The 11,412-nt window shown below is 39.4% G+C and overlaps 1 protein-coding gene across 1 annotated transcript; it reads right to left on the reverse strand.

Annotated features, from left to right (window-relative positions):
* Window positions 1–1,071: 1,071 nt before the first annotated feature.
* On the reverse strand, window positions 1,072–10,617 carry LOC124876668 (beta-galactosidase-1-like protein 2). The gene is made up of 19 exons (XM_047379623.1): window positions 10,482–10,617; window positions 9,973–10,170; window positions 9,820–9,888; window positions 9,323–9,418; window positions 8,346–8,454; window positions 8,168–8,260; window positions 7,966–8,047; window positions 7,830–7,894; window positions 7,648–7,732; window positions 6,882–7,019; window positions 6,628–6,708; window positions 6,012–6,124; window positions 5,777–5,923; window positions 4,062–4,133; window positions 3,889–3,967; window positions 3,700–3,787; window positions 3,508–3,619; window positions 3,204–3,320; window positions 1,072–1,563 (listed from the first exon to the last, which is right to left on the reverse strand). The coding sequence occupies exons 1-19, from the start codon at window positions 10,571–10,573 to the stop codon at window positions 1,477–1,479; spliced, it is 1,923 nt and encodes a 640-aa protein (XP_047235579.1). The 5' UTR covers window positions 10,574–10,617; the 3' UTR covers window positions 1,072–1,476.
* Between the last annotated feature and the right edge of the window lie 795 nt (window positions 10,618–11,412).

Here is an 11,412-nt window from a genome sequence, read left to right on the forward strand (position 1 = left end):
CCAGGTCACTACGTGATACTGGTGGAGGAAAACGTTTCCTGACTCGCTCCTCCAAAACACCCCAAAGTGGCTCAATAATATTTAGATCTGGTGACTGTGCAGGCCATGGGAGATGTTCAACTTCACTTTCATGTTCATCAAACCAATCTTTCACCAGTCTTGCTGTGTGTATTGGTGCATTGTCATCCTGATACACGGCACCGCCTTCAAGATACAATGTTTGAACCATTGGATGCACATGGTCCTCAAGAATGGTTCGGTAGTCCTTGGCAGTGACGCGCCCATCTAGCACAAGTATTGGGCCAAGGGATTGCCATGATATTGGGGCTTAGTGTGGACTTCTCCACACTAACTTTCCCGGATGTGGGGAAAACAGTAAAGGTGGACTCATCAGAGAACAATACATGTTTCACATTGTCCACAGCCCAAGATTTGCGCTTTTTGCACCATTGAAACCGACGTTTGGCATTGGCACGAGTGACCAAAGGTTTGGCTATAGCAGCCCGGACGTGTATATTGACCCTTTGGAGCTCCCGACGGACAGTTCTGGTGGAAACAGGAGAGTTGAGGTGCACATTTAATTCTGCCATGATTCGGGCAGCTGTGGTTTTATGTTTTTTGGATACAATCCGGGTTAGCACCCAAACATCCCTTTCAGACAGCTTCCTCTTGCATCCACAGTTAATCCTGTTGGATGTGGTTCGTCCTTCTTGGTGGTATGCTGACATTACCCTGGATACCGTGGCTCTTGATACATCACAAAGACTTGCTGTCTTGGTCACAGACGTGCACCAACAATTTGTCCTCTTTTGAACTCTGGTATGTCACCCATAATGTTGTGTGCATTTCAATATTTTGAGCAAAACTGTGCTCTTACCCTGCTAATTGAACCTTCACACTCTGCTCTTACTGGTGCAATGTGCAATCAATGAAGACTGGCTACCAGGCTGGTCCAATTTAGCCATGAAACCTCCCACACTAAAATGACAGGTGTTTCAGTTTCATTGTCCAACCCCTGTAGGTGGCATGTGAAAGCAAATGGACCCTTTACTTGTGGTCTTCAGGGTTTAATATAAATGGACATCCCACTTTTCAAATGTAGCATTAGTAAAAAAATAAAAAAAACATGTATCATTTTCCTTCTCCTTCATCACTATGCACTACATGGATAAAATACATGAAGCTTTTGGGTTGCAACATATCAAACGTCCAGCGATCCATTGTCTGTACCCTCTTATCCCTCCAGGGTCCTGCAGCTCACTGGTGCCTATCTCCAGCAGTCAGAGAGGCAGGGTACATCCTAATAAACGTCGAAAAGTTTAAATGGTCTGTATATTTTTGCAAGGCACTGTGTACAGTTGTTGTGGCCAAGTATTTAATGACAGATTGTTAACAGCATTGTTCACCCTTTATTTGAATATGATAACAGTAAAAGGTTTTTTTTTGCACGACATCCTTTTTACATATTGAAGATGGTCACTGGATTTCTGCTGCCATGCCCAGATCAGGTGAGTCCTCAAAGTGGACCTTGTAGTCTCCCTCTTGCTCCTCAAATACAATGACCTAATTTATGTAAAGAGAAAAATGAGACACATAAAAATCAGCACTGATTTATATTTGATACTTTCATACCGGATACAAGCGGCTGAAATGAGCTTCCTCCGTAGGGTGGCCGGGCACTCCCTTAGAGAAAGAGTGAGAAGCTCAGCCATCCGGGAGGAGCTCTGAGTAGAGCTGCTGCTCCTCCACATCGAGAGGAGCCAGTTGAGGTGGCTCGGACTTCTATACCGGATGCCTCCTGCCTCTCTTTGGAGGTGTTTCAGGCACGTCCCACCAGGAGGAGGTCCAGGGGACGGCCCAGGACACGCTAAGGGACTATGTCTCTTGGCTGCCCTGGGAATTCTTTAGGCTTCCCCAGGAGGAGCTGGGGTAGGGGGGGCGTCCGGGTGTCTCTACTGAGTCTGCTGCCCCCGCTACCCGGTTACGGATAGAGCGGAAGACAACAAGTACAAGTACGAGTACTTTCATACCAACTTTTTTAGAGAAGCAGCATGTGTTAAATAAATGAAATTGCTGTTCGCATTGCTGGTAAAAACTATTTGTTCACATGTGATATTAAAGTATTAAATACGGTTTCAGTTCCCAGTTTTTCTAATTGTCTTCAAATCTTCCAAGTTAGACTCACAAGAAGATGAGGTACTTAACATTCATGATATCTGGGAAGTGCTTGGGCATTCTATTCAAGTATAAAAATGACAATAATTATTTGTGGACATTTGCAGTAACCCACTCTGGATGCATTCTCTATAAGACATGCTAAATAAGTGTAAAAACCCTTACAATAAGGTTCATTTTATTGCTATAGCACAATCTCTCACTGAGATCCTTTAATTTGAGTACAGTGGGGAAACAGTGACACAACTGTTGATGCCAATAGAAGTTGTGTTAAAAGAACTGTAACCAATTTTAATTATATTTTACATTTTTACATTGATCAGAGTTTTGTGTTTCCCTGGGGAATAAATATGATGTGAAAAAAAGGTGCATTTCTTTTAACCACTGGACACTATGCTGGCCAAGAACCCATATTTATCAGTCTACAGTGAGCAGGAAGGTTAGAGAAGTAAAATAATCTCCACAGCTCACGCTGCGTACTCTGGCAAAGAGTTGCATCTTGGGGGTCACCAAATCTCCATATCAACCATTATCTACATGCCAACGGGTTCTTTATTCTACTGGGACTTGTTGGAATCGTACACTTTGGTGAGATGAGAATGAGACTGAACTCTTCAGCAGGAAACACTGCAGATGATTAAGGGGAAAAACACCAAATTTCCACTGTTGAGTATGGTGGAGGGTGTGTGATGCTATGGGCCTGTTTTATTTCTAAAGGCTCTGAGAACCTTTTTAAACTGCATAGCATCATAAGATCTTTGAAATATTAGGATATTTTAAATGATTCAGGATCTTTCTGTTCACTCCAACCATAGCAAATGTTATGAGTGAAGAAAACATCCTGACCTGTTGGCAACAGGGGATGTACAAAGTATTTGTAGCAGGGGTGTCAATAGTTGTGCCAAGTAATTATTTCTTAACCTGGGATATTTTCCCCACTTAATAAATGTACTTCAATTAAAGGTTTGGTGGTTTTATTTTTAACTAAGATTTTGTTACTGCAGTAAAAGACTGTATTTCAGCTTTACCTGGTTTATTCCACTGTTGAGAAAGGGTCCAGGAAGGTAGAGGGCCTGCTGTGGACCAATTGACCAGTAGCGACCGAGATTCAGACCATTTATGAACACAACACCTTTATCCCAGCCCTAAAACATTTGCATGCATTTGCTTTAGCACTCAGAATAACACATATGAAAAGACACACAGATCACTGAGCAGTAGTTGGCTTTGCAGCATCATTCACACAAATCAAACACAAATAAAAGTCTGCTAATGAGCCTTCTTTCATTCAACCTTTCTGTGTCATATGAATAAATGTCTCTTTTAACTTACTGGCAGCTTGACAAATGTGTCACTTGGATAGCTGTATGCAAACAGCCTCCCCAGGAAAAATCCAGGAAAACTTGGATTTTCTGGGAGACTTTTCCAAGGCGCCTGAAAAAGACTGAAATAGTTTCCTTTAAATAGTTTTAAACACAGCTGAAAGATGTATGCAGGTTGTTGGGTTTATTAAAGGACACAAACCTGTCAATAAAGCTGGGTTTCATATCTAGACTGTATATTGTAAAATCTCGCAAGGGAATTTGGTTTAATAAAATGTCTCCTACTAGACCTGCAAGAGCACAAATCAAAGCACTCATCAACTACCCTCTGAGAGTGGGAATAGTTTCATACCAGGCAAATCAATGAACTGTAGGCATTTCTGCTGATCACCTTTGTGTTGTTTGTCAAGGTCCCTTCCATGGTGAACTCGTCCACAATTTTCCACCAGGACGCTCAAAGTACGCTTTTCCTGTAGGGATCAAAAGCTTTAATGTTTACACTCAAACAGAAACAACTGCAGGGTCCAATGCAGCCAACAAACCCAGTGCTTTCTTTGTTCATACCTTACCATCAGGAACAGCCAGCTCGAGGTTCTGATGCTTGAAAAGGCCAATGTATCTTCTGTCTACAAACACCTGCAGGAAAAATATGATTTTTTAAAATTAAATTCTAAAACACAGAAATATTCTAGTTCCCTTAAAAGAAAAGTGGTTCCCCTCCATTACTGCATCACATTTTTGGTGATATTCATGCAATATAGATAACTTCAGAATAAACCAAAGCCAAAACCATGAAGAAACTACTGAGAGAAAAATACTATACGATATTTTGGAAAATAAATAAATAAAATCAGTGATCTATTTTGCAAACAACAGCCAGATGGAGGGCAAATTAGCTGATCTTGTAAAAGTAACTTCCAGACAGCAGTGCCTGCTATGTGTCACTTCTTCATTTGTAAGCTTAGAGAACAACCTTCCCACTCCAGTATCTGAAGAGTTTTCACACCACTGGTTCTAAAGAGCTAATGTTAGGATCTCCTTCTTTTCCCAATGATATACCACTCCTTTGTGCAGAAAATACACAGATCAACATCAATTTGTAACTGGCTTACTGAAGAAAGTTCCTCTTGGAGGATGTTCTATTTATTGCAGTGTTTTCAGAGTTGTTAGTAAACTCATAAGGATGTTTTACTGTTAGCATGGCATAGGCCTCAGGTTCTTGTCACACCAACATTCTCCAAAAGTCTCTGCATGGATGCTAAGCCAGCTTAATATGCATGCAGATGCACTAACACCTACATGCTGCCGTGGTGGCAATGATTTGTGCAGCCTTTTCTTTGGAGGAAAATAAAATCTATACGTCTCCCCTCACTCTAAACCTGATTTTGCTGCGTTCAACTTAATTTTATATGCAAGGATATTAACTAAAAGCTAAAGCTCTAACCCTTATAACTATCTGCCAGACCCTTATTTTGTGTCATGGATGGGAAATTGTGCAAAGACTTTCAGAGAGTCCAAATTTAAATGTTGTTTTTATTGCTGTTAAAAGCATTAAAATATGTGAATGAGAGCAGCTGTTTTGGGAATTCAGCCATTATGTTTATGTGAGCAAAGACAACAGAAAAGAACAAGCAATGACATAATCCATATGCAAATTTGTGAATGATTTCATGACTTCTATATATTTTTAACCTTATTTCACACAAAGTATAATAAATGATGGGAACTAGTTCCAAGTGGAGCTGTCAACTTAGCTCAAAATATTTAGGTGATAAACTAAGAAGAATGGACGTTTACAAAGATTTATCATTCTTCAAAGGCCACAATTTTTTGCAAACCAGCAACCTGACTTCACTGAACATAACAATAGAAGGATAAATAATTCATTTCAGATATTACTTGTTTACTAATCTAGAATATGGCTTATTCTCTTTATAACTTCCCCCGCGACCCACTATGGAATAAGCGGTAGAAAATGACTGACTGACTGACTGACTCTTTTTAACTTACTCTTCAATAGCCTAAACTGTAGTCATTAGTCAATTTAAATCATTTTTGCATTGAATCTCACTATGCTGAGTCAAACCCATAAGCCTTTTCTGTTGTGTTAAATAAACCCAAGCCTGGATTGGTCCATATTTGACCCTGGACTGGGTCAGCCAAATATCCCCAATTGGATTGTTTTTCTCTCAGCTAAAAAGTAAAAAAGCAACAAAACGACCAGTTTCCAATCTGAGATCATACCTTCATTTGCACTAACAATGACTCTAATGACTCACCAGGGCACGATCTCGAACATTGTCACCTGACTGTAATAACCCCCCACTATTGATGGTGGTTTCATATAATGTGTAGCCATATGACTGGCCGTTGGCATTGTTTGCAGGTAGATTCTCCATGTTTATTGGCTTGGATGACTTGAAAGGCTGCAGAAGAAACGTAAAACAGTGATCTGACTGGGAAGCAAAGTCCTTTCATAATAATAATTTACCTATCATTTTATGTGAAACTCACTCCCTCAGCAAAGCTTAAAGCATCCCATAATGACAGGTGCTGGTACATAATGGCAGGTTCATAGGCCTCCCTGTAACGCAAGGTTGGCATGTCTGGGAGGCTGTCTCCTCTTGCTGAACAAAGACAAAAAAAAAACCAATTAGGCAACAATGTCCGTCGGTAATAGGACCTTGCAAAAGTCATCATACCCCTTGAACTTTCACTCATTTTGTCCCATTAAAACTTCAAACCTCAATGTATTTTATTGTGATTTTAGGTTTACCTGAGTCCAATTGAGAATATTTGACAAAATCCGAAAACTGATGTTAACAGAAGCTTCCTGTCCAGTCTGATGGAAGCTGAGCTATTTGCTCGATGTTTAAAGCTGTTAGAGATAAACCCAAAAGATTTGCAACTGTAGTTGTGAAAGGTGGTTTAGATTTAACATTTTCACACATGTATTATTTTTCTTAACATTTCACAATTTTGCTGTACTTTATTCTGGTTTGTTACATAGAATACTTATAAAATAAACTCAAGATTGTGGTTGTACTGTAACAAAATGAGAAAAAGATCAAGGAATGTGAATATTTTTGCACAGCACTGTACCTGTACTGTATGCTCATGGTTAACTTACTGTTGTATCGAGAAAATAAATCCCTTAGAAGATGGTACTTTGCAGTGTATTCACCAGCTTCAGATAATGGAGCATCATAATCTGAAACGCATCAGAGGATACGTTAACTGTCCACTACCGCCACCTGCTGGCTCTTACATCCTCAACACTGTATCCTCCAGATTTTAGACATCAGTGTTTAACCATTCAAGCAAAATCAGTGCAGATTTGCATGAAAGGGTTAGCCTGTTTTGTTTATGCCAGAGCTTACCCACCATAGCTGGAGACCAAAGCTCTGTAGGAAGGATCAGAGACTGCTCCGGTCATGAACCCAAAATTGGATCCACCGTGGAACATGTACAGGTTGACAGACATGCCTCTTCTCAGAATTTTCCTCACAGTGGAAACCATATCTACAAAAAAAAATCAACATTTTCACAAAGTGTCTTCTTAAGTAAACAAATATAGTAGTATAAGATCGACCCTCCAATGGGTCATTTTACTACTCTAGCTTTAAAGTGTTTTTACATCCAGTCAGAAGCAACATGTTGGTATAATTAACCACCTATGGAATGACGTTTTAGTTGATCTTACTTTGATTTTGACTTAGACAACTTTATTATTCTAAATGAGAAATTAATTTGCCTTCCAGTCCATAAATTCCCATCCAACAAGCCTCTATTAACCAAAATCATTAATTAATCAAACAAAAAAGTATAATCACAAAAAAGATTTGTAATTTTTTTTTGGGGGGGTATGTTTTCATGACATAACATGAATTGTGTCATGTTTTGACACCTACAGGTGGTTTGAGAGCCCCTGCCTCTCCTAGTCCCAGGAGATGCAATGACTGCGGCCAAAATAAGGGTTTGGGTGGATGCAGATGTTTTAATAGTGCAGAATAGGGCATTGGGGTTTTAAGGAGGAGACTCTAGAGAATGACTACATTGTAACGAAAGTGGACAATGGATGTACAAAACAAATCCAGAGAGGTTACAATTTATTCAAGAAACTCCCACTAACATAGTGGACATAAATTACCTTCTGGAGGCAGAACATGGTGAAGGTCCCCCCATGCATCATACCAACCAGTCCAATATTCCATCACCATGGACAGGCTGTTGGGCTGAAAACCATTACAAGAAACATCTGAGCTAACACAGCTTACGTCCTGAATTTCAATAACAAACAGAGAACTGGAATGAAAAAGAAAGATTAGAGACCTGGACGGCGTTCAGCTCCTGGATGTTTCTCTGATTTAGCTTCTGTAGCTTTACTGACTGGATAACTGTAAGACAAAGAAAACAAATGAACATTTAAAGTGTTTCTGTATGTTTAGGTGTATACACTGACATGTACCTCCATCAACACTCCCCGACTTCAATGTGTTGGTGTCATGTGATGTGAACAAGAGCTCATTGATTCCTCTGGACTGTAAAGCCTTTCAACATAAAAAACATAATAAGAAGTAATACACATCAGAATGATCTGTTGCTGGCAAAATATTTTCCTATATGTAAGATTTTGGAGAAACAGTTTTAATATAAGCCAATAATTTTACCTCTTTAATCAATAACATGTAGCCTTGGTCCTTTGCAAAGGATTCATATTCGTTTTCAACCTGGACTGCAATGATGGGACCTCCTTTCTTGAACTAGAATACACAATATTTTATTTAAGGCTGGAGAAACCAATTAAAGCTAGATAAACTTATTTCCAGTTTACTGATGAAGAATTACCTGTAGTGGAACCATTTTTGGTATAAGTTTGTCAAAGTAAGTGTTGACAGCCTGAGTGAAGCCAGGGTGAGTTGTCCTGACTCTCATACTGCCATCTCTGAGGAGCCAGCTGCACAAAAAACAATCTGCCAACATCTGATTTATGCTACTGAATATCTGCCTTGTGTTTCAATGTTTAATGAAGACACGCAGTTTGAATTAAATTATACTCCCAAATATTAAAATTAGTTATTTTGACTACTCAGAGTTGTACACTTGAACCACATTCACTCAGTCACACTCATACATTCATGAATCAATACACAGATTAGCAGGCAACCTGGAGTTACTAAGTGACTTGGTCAGGGGCACATCGACATGTGACAGGAGGAAGCTGGAATCGAACCTACAATTTTCAGATTGCGAGACAGATTCAGATTCACCCTACACCATGCAGACACTCTGTCTTTGCTGATGAAGATTATCTCACCTTCTGAGTGGCTCCAACTAGTGGCAGCCCTATCTACTCTCTGATTACTTTAGCTAATAATTTTGTGCACTCTTTGAACATTGAGCTTTCATCCCCTGTTGATCGGATGATCATTAAGTTTGGAAAGAAAGTAAAATGATTTGGTGACATTACAAAAGTAACATACCCAATCCTGATGCAGTAGAATGGTGAGGCTTCTAAACCTTTCATCTCAATACACACACACTATACAAAACAGTGGACAGTCAAAAGTGACACACACATTTCATGGACTTGGCAGGTCTTGATGCACCACAAAAGACACTTAATTTCCTCAGATTTAGACCTATACAAAGCACACCAACGTACGTGACAAAACATGAAACAATGTGACTGCACCATATGATTTTACCAAAGCTTCAAAAAGAAGAAAAAAATTGAATGACTCGGACATACTAAAACAAATCTTCAAAAACCATGTTTTCCTTCGTGCTCTTAAGACGTTGCATGTAAACAACATCAGTGTTACCTTGGCAGTCCTCCCAGGTCTATGTCAGCAGAAATGTAGGGCCCAGGACATAAAATTACCCACAACCCCAGCTCGCCTGCCAGAGATATGTACGCTCTACGAATCAGAGAAAGAACACAAAGTTAGGACTCATAGTAAGATCTAAAAGTATTATAAAAAGGGCTGTAACGAGTGAGTGGCAACAACAGTAGCAGACAGTGTTGTCACATCCCTCTTCACTGTGTGGGTAAATGCTTTAATAAGTTGCTGCTGTTGTGGAGATTAGGCTGTTGTCAGGTGGGGCTCCCACTCCCATTTCTCCCTTGGGTTCTAGGGGTTAGATGATGGGAAGGAGAAGGAGAGTATTCCTAAAAGGCCTTCAAAACAGATAATATGCAGAAATCTTGTTTTGGACCCTTGCAATGATTAAATTATTAGATCTACCCAGCAACATGCATGGTGTAAAATTACTCCTATATGTTCTATAGTCAATACAAGCAAACCAACATTCTCCTTACTCTAAATCAAGCTGTGTGTGGAAGTTGAACGCGCCCTTCTCTGGCTGGTGCAGACTCCATGGAACACATCTGTGAGGATGCTTTAAATTAACATTCAGCTAATGGTAAGGGTTTTATGACACAAAACAATCATAATGCAAGTAATATCCCTACGTAGTGAGGGTGTTGATGCCACAGGCCTTCATCTTCATCAGCCGATCTCTCCAGTACGCCCTGGGGACACGGAAATAGTGAACAGATCCCCCGAGGATACGGAAGGGTTCCCCCTCCAGGGTGAACTGCGACAAGTTGGCGCTCAGGCCCACCTTTCTGCTCCTCTTCCAGCCCATTAGTGGCGTGCTGGAAAATAAGCTGCACATAGTTTCTGTCACAATCAGGTTATGCGACACATGGGCAGTTGTTCTTGAACTGAGCACATGACATGCTCTGTAGGAATTTGCAGATGGAAGTATTTTTTTTATTTTTCTAAATCATCAATACTGGTTTTGTTAAATATGTTATTTTCTTTTTGTCCTTGTATTAAAGTTAAACATATGAGTGGAAGAGTGATGTTACAGTAAAATGTAAGATGGAAATTTACATAAATCTGCAACAAATACTAGAGAGCCAAAAATAGTTTAATAGCAGCACAACCTGACAAATAAAGAATAGACAACACTTACCCTAGACACTTATAGATGATGAGACAAACAATGCACAAGCAAATGAGTGCGTATTTCCGTTTGTGCACATTTCTTATCCTTAGAACAGCCATGGGTGGGCTGTTAGATCCCTTACTCTAAAATAGGAAGCAGTAGGACTGAGCTGAGAGCAGCATCTGAGTGCAGATGAACTCATGGTGCTTGCCTGAAATATGTACCGCCTAGTGGGAGTGTCTCTCCAGCCAAGGAGCTCACCTTAGTAACAGGATTGCCATATGTGCATTTTTATACGTGCTTTACAGCATGTTAAAAATGGGTCTAAGTACTACATTCTCTGTATGACCTTATTAATAATCTTCATATAGTTTTGCTTTAAGGCAAAAATGTTGAAATCAGGTTGGATTGTTGCTTTAATATATCATATAAATATAATACTAATACAATGATACATTGTTATAGTTAAATATTTCAAAAATATGCTAAAATAAGAATGAATAACACTGTATAGGGCAAGAAAATGTACTGTATTTTCTTTTAGTCTTAATGTAATATCCTCTTAAATAAATATATGATTAAAGCCATAGAGGTAAAAAATTATTCATTCATGATAGGGGATTACCTGACAAGGTGCCGCCTCATTAAGATTTCCCAACACAGCTTTTCCCATGTAAGATCCTGCTTGATCAGTTTAGGCATATGTCCCAAACCAATGCTACATGTTGATGAGGACAATCCAGCAGATATTGTGTAGCTGCACTTCACACAAATGACTTATAAAGATAACAAACAGGATAGGTCTCAGTCGTACAACCCATCCTATTTATTATCTTCATCAATGTATTTATAAAGAGCAATAATATTTACAGGAGTAAATGTATGTTTTTGGGCTTCTGAAAACTTTTACCTCATTAAATAAAAGATACATAATGGTCTAAACATCTGTTTTTAAATG

This window comes from Girardinichthys multiradiatus, chromosome 11 (assembly GCF_021462225.1).
Source record: "Girardinichthys multiradiatus isolate DD_20200921_A chromosome 11, DD_fGirMul_XY1, whole genome shotgun sequence".
Classification (NCBI taxonomy): Eukaryota; Metazoa; Chordata; class Actinopteri; order Cyprinodontiformes; family Goodeidae; genus Girardinichthys; species Girardinichthys multiradiatus.